The sequence below is a fragment of the Bidens hawaiensis genome, unplaced genomic scaffold (assembly GCF_021521415.1).
Source record: "Bidens hawaiensis isolate Kalapana, Puna unplaced genomic scaffold, B.hawaiensis_p1.1 tig00011661_1, whole genome shotgun sequence".
NCBI classification, from domain to species: domain Eukaryota; kingdom Viridiplantae; phylum Streptophyta; class Magnoliopsida; order Asterales; family Asteraceae; genus Bidens; species Bidens hawaiensis.
The window spans coordinates 532,548-546,634 of record NW_027491918.1 but is presented as its reverse complement, the minus strand read 5'-3'; the positions used below and the strand labels follow the sequence as shown (position 1 = coordinate 546,634).

At 43.7% G+C, this 14,087-nt stretch overlaps 2 protein-coding genes across 2 annotated transcripts; one reads left to right on the top strand and one right to left on the bottom strand.

The window, feature by feature from the left end:
- The first annotated feature begins 8,208 nt into the window (after positions 1-8,208).
- On the top strand, positions 8,209-10,609 carry LOC143538616 (uncharacterized). The gene is made up of 3 exons (XM_077032132.1): positions 8,209-8,463; positions 8,498-8,846; positions 9,883-10,609. The coding sequence occupies exons 1-3, from the start codon at positions 8,209-8,211 to the stop codon at positions 10,221-10,223; spliced, it is 945 nt and encodes a 314-aa protein (XP_076888247.1). The 3' UTR covers positions 10,224-10,609.
- A 99-nt stretch (positions 10,610-10,708) lies between these two features.
- Positions 10,709-13,478, bottom strand: LOC143538636 (metacaspase-3-like). The gene is made up of 5 exons (XM_077032150.1): positions 12,966-13,478; positions 12,434-12,764; positions 11,496-11,619; positions 11,233-11,400; positions 10,709-10,857 (listed from the first exon to the last, which is right to left on the bottom strand). The coding sequence occupies exons 1-5, from the start codon at positions 13,420-13,422 to the stop codon at positions 10,798-10,800; spliced, it is 1,140 nt and encodes a 379-aa protein (XP_076888265.1). The 5' UTR covers positions 13,423-13,478; the 3' UTR covers positions 10,709-10,797.
- Between the last annotated feature and the right edge of the window lie 609 nt (positions 13,479-14,087).

The window sequence follows — 14,087 nt, the reverse complement described above, 5'->3', positions numbered from 1 at the left end:
GCTGAGGTGCGCTTCCCGCGAGTGCCAGGAGGACCCAGCAAAGAAGGCCCTATCGTCATCAAAAGTCAGCTGGGGCACTACATCACTTCTCGCACTCTTGCTGACAACGGCGCCTCGTCAACGGTGATGAACAGGCAGTTCTTTGACAAGCTAGATGACGAAAACAAGGAACGCCTGGAAACGATCTGCGCCTCGATGGAAGGGTTCGATGGCAGCACAAACACCCCCTGGGTATCCTATCATTCCCCGTCACTCTTACGGATGGGAAACACTCCCGCACAGAAGATGTGGACTTTGTCGTGATGAGGAAGCCACACCACACATACGACATTCTCTTCAGGGAGAGACGGGATGGCAAGATTCAACGCCGTGGTATCCTCAGTCCACGGCATGATGGGATGGCCAACAGCTGAGGGTGTAGCGATGATCACCGGCATTCCCCAGAATTTGGTGAGCGATAACGGCACCAACTTTGCTGACAAGAAGCTACAACAGTGGCTGAAAGAACTTCAAATCACCCACACCTTTACCTCAGTGGCACACCCGCAAGGTAATGGTGAGGTGGAAAGAGCAAATAAAAGCATCGTCGAAGGCATAAAGAAAAGACTCTTGAAACACAGATCCGGCTGGGTGGACGAGCTTCCGCACGTCCTTTGGGCAAACAGAACGCTGAAGAAGGCCAGTACGGGAGAAACCCCGTTCAGTCTCACTTATGGCACTGAGGCCATGGTCCCGGTCGAAATTGGTTTACCCTCACCAAGGGTCTTGATTCAGCCAGAAGACAATGATGCGGAAAGACGGTTAGACCTAATGCTAACCGAGGAACGCAGAGACTTAGCCGCAGTGCGTGAAGAGAACTACAAGCGACAAATGCAAAAGTACTACAACACGCGGGTAAAACTCTGCAACTTCAAAATAGGAGACTACATACTGCGTAACAACGAGGCTTCGAACCAAGAACGCCCAGGAAAGTTGGCCCCGGTCTGGGAAGGGCCATACATCATCAAAGAAGTCCTGGGAAAGGGCGCATACCGGCTCGAAAGGCTCGATGGCACTCCCATCCCAAGAACATGGAATGAAGCTCAATTACGCAAATGTTATATGTAGATCAATTCCAAACTTGTAAAGAAAAGGCCTAGAGCCACTTCTAATGGAAATGATTCTCCTTTCACAATGTGTTGATAGCCTTACCTTTATACTTATGAACTTCCCACACTATTGTGCCGGTATTCACCGCATAAATGGGGGGAGAAGTAAGTCGTTACGTGTGGAAGGCGGCAAAACCCGCATAAACACAACGCTAAAAATGTTAAAAGTTTTAAGGAAAACCTACACGCAGGTCAGATGTAAGTAAAGTTTAGCCATCCTTGTAAGTGCAAGTGACGGTCTTACCCGCACAATCATGAACAAGGAAGCAAAACTTCAACCTATCATCTATCACGTTCAAAGGTTAACTTATTCTGAACACTTAGAAAATTTCAAAGGAAAAGATGAGGAAAACTTCCACGCAGGTCAGATATAAGTAAAGTTAAGCTATCCTACTAAATGTAAGTGACAGTCATACCCGCACAATCATGAAAGAGGAAGCGAAACAAACTTATAATTTACCACGTTAAAAAGTTAACTTATCTAAGTACTAAAGAAATTGCTAAGTTAGATCAAAACATGCGTAAAATAAACAAGGCAAAGAACAAACACAATCTTTATTTCATCAAAATTCAAATATTACAAAGAGCTATACAAAAGCAAAAAGCTATGCTAGTGGTGTAAAGGGATCTTCAGAATCAAGCTTCAGGACCACTTCCACTTGGACCAGCTCCATCAGTAGAGCGTGGTGGTTCAAGGAAAGCTCTAAGGATAGCAAGCCCATCATCAGCAGCAGCGACTTCATTCACCTTCTCCACCACCGGATGCGGGAAGGCGGCATACTGATTCACTGCTTGGTCGTAAACAGCTTCAGTATCAACATTGTACAAAGGGAAGTTGGAAGGCGGGATGCCTTTCTCAACGAACCCTAGACCAAGCAGGAAGCCGGCCCTTTCCCCATCCTCATGAGAAGCGTTGAGGGCTGCGCTCATAGCATCGTCATAAGACGTCTCTGAGAAGACCCGATGCACAACCTACAAGAAAATATAAGTATCAGAACCCTTTCTATTTACAAAGGAAAGCGTAAAGAGATGAAAGCTTACCTGAGACAACGCTTCTCGAAGAAGCCATTCCTTGGCAACCAGAGCTTCTTGGAGGGCAGCTTGAGCTTCGTTACGGGCGCGTTCGGCTTCACTCTTGTTGAGGTTGGCAAGCAACACTTCTTTAGCCGCAGCCTCTTCGACGCCCTTTAGCTTACGCTCAGTATGGTCAAGCACCCCCCTCTGGTCCAAGATCTCCTGGAGCTTTTTGGCGCCTTCCATTGCCAAGGCATCATGAGCCTGCTGGAGAGCCTCTAATTTGGCTTTAAGCTCTTCATTCTCCACGCGTAGAGGCTCAGCAACAGCTTCAGCCTTGGTGGCCCTCTCGGTTGCGTTCCTCGCAGTCTCCTTAGCCAGCCGAAGCTGTTCATTAACAGCTTGGGCAGCCTTGGAACGGGCCTCGAGTCGAGCCTGAACTTCAACCTCGAGGGCCTTGAAGGCCTTCTCCTTCTCCGCAGCCACTGCGGTAAGTTTTTGGTTCTCCTCCCGGACAGCCCGCGCCTGAGCTACTTCTTTAAGGCGAGCTGCTTTTAACTTGTCGTTTTCACGACAAAGCAGCTCGACGCGCGGCTGCATCCGGGCCAGGAGAACCCGAAGCTCATTGGTTAGCCTACCCTCCTGGTAGCTAGCCATGGCTTCCCCCAACGCACCACTGGGAGCAGCGTGACGAGCCCATTCCACGCACTCCACAGGGGTGCGAAGGGTTGTTCCTCGGCGAATGTTCCATCGTGGAACATACACTTCATTGGAATCCGACACTGCAAAAAACATAAAGCAGTTAGGAAAAGATGATATAAAAAAAAAAAAAAATGAAAAGGGCCAAAAGAACCCTACGCACCTGTAGGGTCAATAACAGGCCGATAGCCGCCGAACCCATCACCTGAACCCAAGGGAAATCCATCCAAGAGGTCAGGCAGATGGGAAGGTGGCAGAGATTGGCGAGAAGCCCCATGCGTACCTGATGGATCGGCCGTCGTTGCCGATGGCGGGGGCATGGTAGCAGCCGCCGCGGTCGCCGCCGCGGAATCCGCAGCAATAGTAACCGTCGGCTCGGTGAAGGATGCTGTAAAAATAGCACTCACAGCCGGCGGTGACGTCATCACAGCTGGAACAGTCGGCTCAAAGGAGTGAGCAACTGAACCAGCGGATGCAGGCGCAGGCGCAGCCGCCTGGGTCGTCGCCTCAGGTAGGCTGACCGGGCCTACCGTCATTGGCGGGGAGGTACCACTCTGCGCTCCACCCTGGAATGCGTCAACATCCACTCCTGCGTAAAGAAGATAAGTGTTAACGATATTAAACTATGAAGCTAAAGACAAAGGAAAATTGTACTTACGGGTTTTCTTGAGCCTGAAGGTACGGAGAGGCGGGGACGAACCCGATGGAGCCGGCCTCTTTGCCCCGGTTACCGTCGTCTTCTTGGGCTCTCCGGAGGTGACAGTCGCAGCCTCCGGAGCAGTGGTCTTATCACCACCGGGATTCCCCGCCACCTCTTCGCTCTCGGTCTCCGAATCAGACCGAGGCGCTGGATCGGCAGTGGAGGCCTTCTCCTTCCCCTTCCCGCCGGCAGCCTTCTTCTTCCGCACCAACGGAGGACCATCTGCGGATTCCTCATCAGAACATACGATTAGAGGAATTCCAGCAGAGGTTTCAACACTGAGGGGTCGAGGGTCGAATAGCGCCTTACCTGGCCGACGGGCGCTAAGGATCTCATGGCCTAGCGGATAGACCTCCACGAACCGATCCGCCGTTTGTTCTAGGATGGGCAACTCGTTCTCGTCTAGAGCGCGAGTACCCATCCGAGCGGGACCATCAGCCTCCCGCGGGTTTAGGAGCGACTGCAAGTCGTTCCCCTCTGAAATAAACAGGAAAAAAGTTAGAAGAGATTCGAAATCAACAATAAGAAACAAAGCATACCGTAAGGAACAGAGTTCGAACCGTATTCGAGGACGATGGGGATCTTTTGCGCATCGGCAGACTTCCACACCCGGCTCATCCCCAGCATCACCATCCCGGACTCCGCAAACCGGTAAACCGGAGATTGGACCCGAGATATCTTCGAGAACCATTCCGCCTCCTGGTAGTTGGAGGCGTGAAGGCTTGGGAGAGCTTGCCCATTCTTAAACTTCATGGCAAGGGGGATGGCGCGAGCGGAGATGAAGAAGAACTCCCGCTTCCACGCGCGAAGACTACGCTCGGTCGTGAAAATCTTCAAACCCTTGATTCGGGTTGTCAGGGTATACCACCCCTGGATGCACCTCCAAATATAGAAGGTCATCAGGCGGTCAACATAGGGCTCAACGCCCAAAATCCGGCACACCCACTCGAAGTGGCGAATCTTGGCGATCGCCATAGGGTGCAACTCGGTCAAATGAACACCGTGCCTCTCAAGGACACGGTAAACAAACTTTGTCAATGTGAACCTAAGATTCCCATAAACAAAGAATGCAGCATAAACCCCGATCTTGCCTCTGGGGGCATCGTACACCGTCTGATGGGGTTCAGGAAACTCAGGCTCGAGAGACTCGAGCATGAACTTCCTGACGACGTACCGATACAGATCGCCGGGCAGAGCACACTGGCACTCGCCAGCAGTACTCTTGTCATCGCCTGTAGACTCGAGATCACGTGAAGACATCTTGCAGAAAGAAGAAAACGATTTCGGGAGAATGCTAGCCTGAAAAGGTGAGTATTCGCCGGAAATCACTTAGAAGATGAAGAGAAGAGTGAAAGTGTGGATTACAAAGAACCCTCTCCCCCTTTATATACTAATCGCAATTAATGCGATGAAATTAATACGGAAGAGAGAGAAAACGAAGGTGCAATGAAACTATGACACGTGGCAAAAAGCAAGCTGGCAACAGCTGTTGACAGGACGCATACCATTAATTTCGCGGCCACGCGCCCGAAAAATCGCGCCCACGCGCCTGAAAAAGCGTCTGGAATGACCATGTACTGTCACGTCACCATAACTTCCTGCACGTCCTGACACAGTCAGAAGAAACCGTCGCACGACGTTTCAGAGGTTTGGGCTGTTCTTATCCTTCCACCAACTCTTCGAATTTCAAAATTCAAAATTCAAAGATTCAAAAGGAAGCGGGAAAATACCCCTTACCTTGGCAACCAAGTAACCGTAAGACGGATGCGGGTACAGTGTTAAGGCAAAACCCTTCACATACTTAGCACCCGCAGGGAATTGACGCCATGAATACCTTGGAAGTAAAGTAACCGTAAGACAAGTGCGGGTACAGTGTCAAGGCAAAACCCTTCACATACTTAGCACTCTGCAGGGAATTCAAACCAAGAAGGATCTTCTGGGCCATGCTTGCGGAAACGGGAATAACATCCCCGCATGACGGGAACGTCGAGAACTATATTGTTCGAAACTCCATGGTGGGATTGATGGTTTTAGCATAATTGATCAGTATGTTGAAAACTACCAAAACCCCATGGAGAATCCACACAAGTGGGACTCAACGCTCCTGACGTACGAGGAGGTTACAAACCTACCCGCTTCACACCCAAAGATCAAGCAGAAAAGTCGGGAATTTCTGCGTGACATCAGGAAAACCGCGGGAAGAATCACCACGGAAAACCTAAAAACTAAACCCTTTTCAAAAACCCCTTGCTAAGTCCAAAAGTTCGCCTCACTTATTAATAATTCATGAGAAGAACATTGGACTGGGGGGACTTGAAGAGGTAGGTCCCAGCAGAGCCCAGTTGAACCCGCAAGACTCACCTTGAATAGGGACGTCTGCGCAATGACCAACTGCTCCAGCAGGACCCACCATGCTCAGAGAACCTTACGCGCAGTACGCCAGCTGTACCCGCAGGGAAAGCCTCCCAATGGTGAAGTACCCCGCCTGTTCCCGCAGCTGCGGATACAAGCCATCAGGGAAGGCTACCCGCACTAACAGCAAGGCTACACGCACAAGGCATTCGCTACTTCAGTAGTCACATGAAGGAATGAGCAAGGCGGGAATACTCCCGCCTAAATGAGCCAGTCCGTATGCTTCTGGAAGGTCTTCCGTACTATACCTACTAAGGTATGGGCGGAACAGACAATTTGACCAGAGCAGCCCATGAACCAATCACAGGGTGACAGCTCACCGACAACGATACGAGGAGGAGCACCCTCTAGTACTGTTTGTCACTATTAGCCGCTGCCTACTCACCAACCCTTACGATGGGACGTGCGCAGCCTACAGTTGGTGGAACAGTGCGTAGCCGGCAGTAAAGGAACAGTTTACAGCCGACCTTGTTACTGTTGGCCGTAGCCTATCCACCAACCAGCATGGCCTGTGCGTAGTCCACTGTTGGTAGAACAGGAATACTATTCAGCCGGCTGTACCTTCTAGGAAACCTACCTTCGGCTATAAATACTCCAACACCTTGGAATGGTAAGGACATCATCTGATATCTCAATCTTATCTAGCAATCTCTTAATATACACTTATATTCAGAGCAATCTAGTCTGATTCTCACGCCGGAGGGTGGTCACAAGGAGGAACCCCCCCCTTCTCAGTGACGAGCTTACGGTGTCTGTTTTGCAGGTCCACTGAAGAACAACTCTCTGCTAGACCTCATACTCGTGGGAAACATTACTTAACCCCCAGATTATCTATAATCTGTCCAGGGTTCACTTAGTGTTTCTTCATTGGCGCCATCCATGCATAAAAGCTAGAACTAATTTAGTTTTTTCAAAATTTCTGAAGAAATGGTTAACGTTACTCCGGTCCTAAGGCCAGTAACCGACCAAGAAACCCCGGTAACCACAACCCCAGCAACTGGGGGGAACACCGGCGGTTATACAAATCTTACGAACACTACCCCGACTACCCAAGCCGGGGCAAATGCAGTAAATATTCCACTGGGGTTCTCTAAATTATGTGCTATTTATAATAGTAGCGAATACGGCCGGCGACATTAATCACATCACTAGTCTCCAGATGTTGTAACGACCTAACGAAACGTGACAACCACTTCTTGCATTTGTACCGGTCAATAGGAAATATTCCTTTTGTCCTTTTGAGTTTTGAGGACCATAATATTGTGCCTTTAGTTCACTGCCATGTCCGGTTTTACCCTCTAGATCCTCGTCGCATCTCTTCACTTTCCAAGGCTATTTCCTTTAGAACGTGGCAAAAGTCATACATAACATCATTAGTATTCAATCATAACTCAAAAATGACATAACAATGCAACGATAGTAATGTAACCCGAATCCCAAAACATTTAGGCGCATTTAGTATAAGGTGGGAGACGCATAATTTTAAAATTTTATTTTCTTTCCGGGTAGATGAATCTTTTATAAAGTAACAACTCATACAAACAAACTCGAGGGTTGAGATGAATAGGATCCCAACTCGAGGGGCTCTGGAACGAATAAACATAAGGGTCTTGGATAGTGTATGTGCTTTATGTGAGATGGGGAGGGAGACGGCGGATCATATTATTACATGCTATCAGCAGTGGTGTGGGAACATATAGGTAGATTGTGAAATAATCCTCCTATTTATTGTTTCTTGATTAGAGATTTAATCAAGCTTCATAAGACCGTTAAGCTCGGAGTGATAGGAAAAGAGCCAATTCACGGGATAATCATAATAGCGTGTTGGAGATTATGAAAGCGAGAAATGAAAAGATGTTTGAAGGTAAGGAGATTAAAGTGAAAGAAATTATTGAAGATATAAAGACGCTTTTCAAGAATACACGTCTAAGTGACGCCGTAATAGTTTTCTTTAAACCAAAAAGTCAATTTTATTATTATATTCTTAAAAGTGGAAACGTACGTGAATACTTTGAACGATATTTTATATGGTCACTATTCGTCATCACCACAGCAAAACCCTAGCACCGTTTTTCACGTAACTCCATATCTCCGATCACCGGAAAACATGACGGAATCTCCTCCGGCAGCCACAACATTCATACCGACGAATCACTGTTCAATTTCACACACAAATTCAAACTAATCGAGACCGTACGTTACTTAATCATCACCGCCTTCACGTTCTTCCTCAATATGATATCTTCTGCTCTCAATTCCGATTTTTATTCCAATTTCGGTGGTTACGGTTACGGAAAGTGTACGGACGCCGGCGATGGTAAATTAGAAGGTGACACGTGCATCGCACGTGCACTTAATCAACTACTCGCGATAGTTAACGAGATTCCGGTGAGTTCGAGAAAATACGAGATTGTCCGATCGTACGCCGAGAAATTGATGGACGAGAATCTAGAGGTGGAGTACGAGCCGTTACAGAGAGTCAACGCCGGAGCACTCGCCGGCGTTTTCACGGACGCTTGAACAGCTGGAACTGGCGGTGGTGGACGGCGGTGAGTGTGACGGAGAGGAATATTCCGGTGAAGAAGAGGTTAAGAAGAAGAATAGTGGTGGCGGTTATTTTGTTGTGTTGGACCGGGTGGTTAAGACGGTCGGGTATATTGGTGACGTGGCGTGGACCCGGTTTGTGAAAGGGAAAAACCGGTTTGGGGGGTCGGGTGAGAAGCTGGCGGCTGAATTGCTTTGGCTTGCGAAGAAGCTGAAGGATTGTGGGAGTGTTGATGAAGCTGTTTGTCAGTGGGCTTCGGCTTCTAAGTTGGGTTTTGTGGCTCTCTCGGCTCAGCCGCGGCTTCAAGGATCGTTGGTCAAACTTTCTGGTATTAGTTCTTTCCCCCCTTTGACCTTTGTTTATGTATTAAAAAATTGTAAAATTAAATTATAGTTTGTGTATTAAATACTATTAATTACAATGTATGGGAACCTTATAATTAAAAAAGGAAGAGACTTAAAAAAAGATTATTTTGAGTTGTGAGCTAAATATAAATAAGCATTGTAGTGAAAGTTAACGTACAAATGAAATTAATGTGATAATCAAGTAGCGCAATTATGTAATTACTTGTAATTACATAATTACTCATTACATAATTACTCTACTTGTATATATAATTACACTACTTAATTATCACAATTAACACGTTAATTTATTTGTATTTGATCAAAACCCAAACACTGTAATATGATATTAATAACTATATTTAATATTTTTTCGTCAAGTTAGAGCATAGACAGGGCCGGCCGTGGGTCAACAAAATCGGGCAAGAGCTTCAAGCTCACTCTTAATTAAGGCCTCCAAATAAAATAAACACTATATATAGATATATTATAAGGGACAAAGTAAATTCAAAGTTATCTATTAGTCTTGTGACAAACTTATGTATTGGTCTTGTGCAAACATAGCTATTGCTAGGTTGTATGTCATGAGTTCAAAACTTGTAACAAGTGTTTTTTTTCTTATTATTATTTCTTCATAATGATCATGAAAGGGTCACAATTTTGGCCTCTAAACTCGTTAAGCCAACCTTGAGCATATAATGTTTTCAAGTTGTAACAAGTAACCAAACTACGCTTGATATGTTACAACTTTATTATGTCGGTTGATGTTAGAAAATCTTTAATTGAGTGTAACGTATAAAATTTTAGACCTAGATATGTATTCAAACTTTGAAATCTTTTATCTTTGTTAACGCTTAAATTTGTAATTAAACCGTTATGTGCAGTTACAGATAACAGAAACTGAAAATTAACCAAACCGATCGGTTATACATTTTCCATATAGTGTTGCATATTACAATATTAGATTCCTTTTAAGTGCCAAACTTAGAAAGTGGTAACATAAACCCAAACTCGACGCAGTGTATTTATTCAAGCAAGTGGCGAGTATGGGAAGCGAAGACGATGAAGAGGGTGCCATGGAGGAGCTAAGGAAAATCAAAATGAAAATGTTGATGTCATGGTTACCGTTTTTGTGTCGATCAAGCCTTGGCACAGATGCACCTGTACTAAGTATTAATGAGAAAACTGAGCTTGAAAATGTGTTAGGTGAGCTCATAATGTGTTTAAAACATGAAGAGCAAGAAAATGTGTTGTCTTTATGGCTTCATCACTTCACTCATTGCCCATCCTCGAACCTTCATCAGTACTACGCTAGTTGGTGCACCACTTCCCGCAAGCTCTTGATTCTCGACGATAAATAAGAAGGTGCACGAGTTGTTCAATCGAAAAACCATGGTTTTCAAGAAACCGAGTGATGGAAAGATGTCAAAAGTCTAGAAATTGCATAAAATGTTATGTATGTTACTAGATGGTGACATTAGATGTGTCACAAAATATGGTTATTAATTATGTAATTAATGTTCATTCATGAAGCAACATAGAAAATGTGTAATGTCACAATCCATGTTTAAAACATGTTTCTTTCTTTTCTTGCTTACAGCTTCTTGGGTAGGTCGTACTTCGGTACTTAGTCGTTGGTTATTGTGACACCCGTATTTTGTAAACTTGTAAATTTATTTTTCAAATTGTTTTGATCCGTTCATGTATGATCAAACCTTTTCATTTATATGCATATAAAGTACATTACTAAATGTAAAGATTACAATATGAAATAAGAGTTATTTTATCATACCAAAACGAAGGCTTTTTAGTCGATAATTATGACTTGTAAATCAAGAATCGACATGATAGTAAACGAATGCATATCTTAAGATCAAGTGGGCATGCCTTATTTTCTGTTCATGTATAGATTATAGATAGATGGTAAGATGGAGTCTACAAGTTAAAAGGCTCGGAGTAAATCTCGAATCTTGTAGAAGAAGATAGTTGAGGCTCCTGCAATTGTCATTCATCAATGTTAGTACATACAAATAATCTATCAAATAAAGGGTCGCGAAGAACCTCATTATATATAATTTGAGATGCATAAATAGAAACATCAAATGCAGTTGTTTGGTAAATTCTCACGTTCGCCTTCTTTTGCGAACGGATGTCAAAAAGTATGTTTATGTGCATAATAAACCAAATATTATTGCTTGGACAATTACTGTATAAACCATTTTCGGCCCATTTTCTAAAAATGCGTCTTACTTCAATTTCGAACTCCAGTGATCAATATTGTTAATTATTCGTCTACTATTATGTCACTGTAGTTAATTATACATGTTACAGACTTACAGTAATCAGACTAGCTGTAGATATCAAACTAACCTGCGACATAGGCGATGCAAATGGCGCATCTATGCCCTGTTGTTGTTGAGCTTCACGAACTATTCTGCGCATGTTGTCAAGTAAATCTCCATATGTCCATCTATACGCACTACCCACAGCTTGAACGAAGCTATGAGTCAATGCACCAATCGCGTTGCCTGTGAAAACCTGCGCGTACGTAAACAACATGTTGAGTAAGCTATTTATATCTATTTGTACTTAATCGCATTGTTACAAGCACTAATACAGATTAGCATACTAACCGATGTATCAGCTGAATTTTGATGATCATCACAAGCACTAATACAGATTGCTGTTCCACCACTAGTACCACCATATGGTGAAACATGTGAAGGATGCTGAACTTCCCAGTTATAGAATCCTCTCCTGCATACAATCTAATTTTCAGTCTTCCGACTTAATTTGTCTGAAAATTGACTCGACTTGGGTTGTATTTTATATTCATTGTCTTAAACGGAAAAAAAAGTGTCACGTTGGCCCAACTCGATTCAAAGGATTTGTTTCTAAAAATAGGTTCTTTTAAAAAGGCCAGATGACAAATGGTGGTTATTATTATTAGATCTTGTTTCTGGGTTAGTCGCGGTTTAAGATAGTGTGCTTACATTTTTAGAGTATGCAAATATGACTAAATCATACTAGTATGCAAAAAAGTAAAGTCGTCATCTTAGATAGGGACTTCAACTACAAAGTCACTATCTTAGATAGCGGCCAACCAGACTTATAGTCTAACCAAAAGAACCACCCATACGTCATCATGCGTTTTCAAAAGAACCCATTTTTAAAATTGTTCCGTTTTAACCCAAACTCGGGATGCCCATGTTACCACCTCTAACTAAAACTTATGCATATGTGTTGTAAAACTATGTATAGTGGAGGAATTTAACTAACAAAAAAGTATTTGCCATGTCACTGCCACGTAGGCGAAGAGACATTCACTAACTGAACCATCAAATGTGTTTAGTGGTTTAACTAAAAACACAATTATTATTTGATTTTTATTTAACTAAAAGTGTGAAAAATTGTTTGATTGGTTAATACAAGACCTTGGCCCCACAACAAAGCCCTCACGCCCGCCATTTTATTGGCGTGTAATGGTGTTTAACATCTTAAAAATACCGAGGTGGAGTGGGGCTAACGTCCACTACAAATGGTCTAACAGTGTTCGCTAATACATACTCACCGATCAATCCTGCAAAGAAAAGGCAGGTCAAGAACAGTTCCGCTAAAGCAAGTGTCCATAATACTATGAAGTGTTACACCATGAGGTAATGGTTCTACAAGGATCTCATTGACCTCATCATCTAGTATCTTGCCAGATTTGCTATAGTCAACAGGACATATTGCTTCATCCACCCCATCTATTTCATCTCCGCTGGCATCCGGCACGCGGGACCCATGTCCTGCGTAGTAGAACACCAACGAATCCCCGGATCGGCTACCTTTGGTTAGCCACTCCATAGCTGTTATTATGTTATGTCTTGTTGGGGTCCTGGTGGGATCTGATTCCTCTTCTGAAGAAATTAAAATCATTCAAATGCCATAATTAATTAGTATGTTTGAGCATAAATGTGAATATTTGATATATTGTCATAAGTAAATTCATTGGTGTAAACTATATTAGAAGTAACATTTGTCGTTAAAAAAAAAAAACTCTAAACAACCCTTTCAAACAAAAGAAAAAGGCGGATGGTGGCAAAAAAGCGTGTCGAAACCTGTAAGAACGCGAATGGAAGCACTTTGGAAGCCGAGGTTGAGCAATAACCGATGCATACTCCTAACATTAGTTATACTAGCAGGCAGTGTCTTGGGGTGACCTTTGTAGGTCACCCCACACAACACTGCCCGCTTCTTCTCATGCACCGGTTGGTTATAGTACCGGTTATAATATCCCAAACCATACCCTTGTGACGGTACGCCATAATAGCCAGAACCGTACGCTTGTGGAGCATTATAGCCTGCATATGCTTGAGGCTGTCCATAAGGGTCATTATACTGATAATTGCTCAAAACTTGGTCTGCATAACCACCTAAATGCTCGAGCATTCGTGCACCGATATGGCACTTACCCTTCTTTTTCGGGTTGTTGACCGTGTAACAGACCGAACATGGTTGCCCAGGTGGCACTGTCAGGTAGTTCTTGCACCCTTTACAGCGTCCTTGAGTTTCCATATGTTTTTGTTATAGATTTTGAATAGTTTTGTGGGCATTTTATAGGGTGAAACTTTAAGTGACAACCACATAATAATAATAATCTTGCATTATTCTTTTGGCAACAAACTTATCTTAGTTGATAATAAAATGAGACTTTTATTATTCCATCGTTTAATAGTCTTAAGCTTTCGGTGGAGATGAGATTCGTTTTTTAGTTAATAGTATGTGTACATATCTTTGATTTGTTTATATAGTATTTAGGTGATCATATGCTTTGTTTGTTATTTCATTTATCTATATATTATTCACCTTGCCTAATACGTATTGGCCATGATATCATCTTCCAATCAACTTTGATTGGTTAAGAGGCAATGCCCTTGGCTGGGGCTCAGCAACTGAAAGTGAAATACGTACGATTCAGAAAATAATCCAAGTTATACGGAATCTACAAAACCTACATACTTTGACTTTCAACCTTTCTTACGATACAAAACAGACGAGACGGACACATCCATCTATGAGGTGGTGCGTCAGCAAACAAGGTGTGGATAATTCATTTAGCAATAGATCGCTAACGGAATTAACATGTACAGATTTTCGGTGTTAGTTGCAGCTTCACTTATGGGTTTTACAGAGAATAAAAAAAATGTTTGGTAAACTAGAAAATGATTTCTAATTGGAAT

Coding starts and splice junctions, on each gene's coding strand:
- LOC143538616 (XM_077032132.1), top strand. CDS start 8,209: ATGATATCTTCTGCTCTCAATTCCGATTTTTATTCCAATTTCGGTGGT. Junction 8,464..8,497: donor TACAGAGAGTCAACGCCGGA/GCACTCGCCGGC, acceptor ACGCTTGAACAG/CTGGAACTGGCGGTGGTGGA. Junction 8,847..9,882: donor ATCGTTGGTCAAACTTTCTG/GTATTAGTTCTT, acceptor AACTCGACGCAG/TGTATTTATTCAAGCAAGTG.
- LOC143538636 (XM_077032150.1), bottom strand. CDS start 13,422: ATGGAAACTCAAGGACGCTGTAAAGGGTGCAAGAACTACCTGACAGTG. Junction 11,401..11,495: donor AAAATTCAGCTGATACATCG/GTTAGTATGCTA, acceptor ACGTACGCGCAG/GTTTTCACAGGCAACGCGAT. Junction 10,858..11,232: donor TTGCATCGCCTATGTCGCAG/GTTAGTTTGATA, acceptor TGACAATTGCAG/GAGCCTCAACTATCTTCTTC.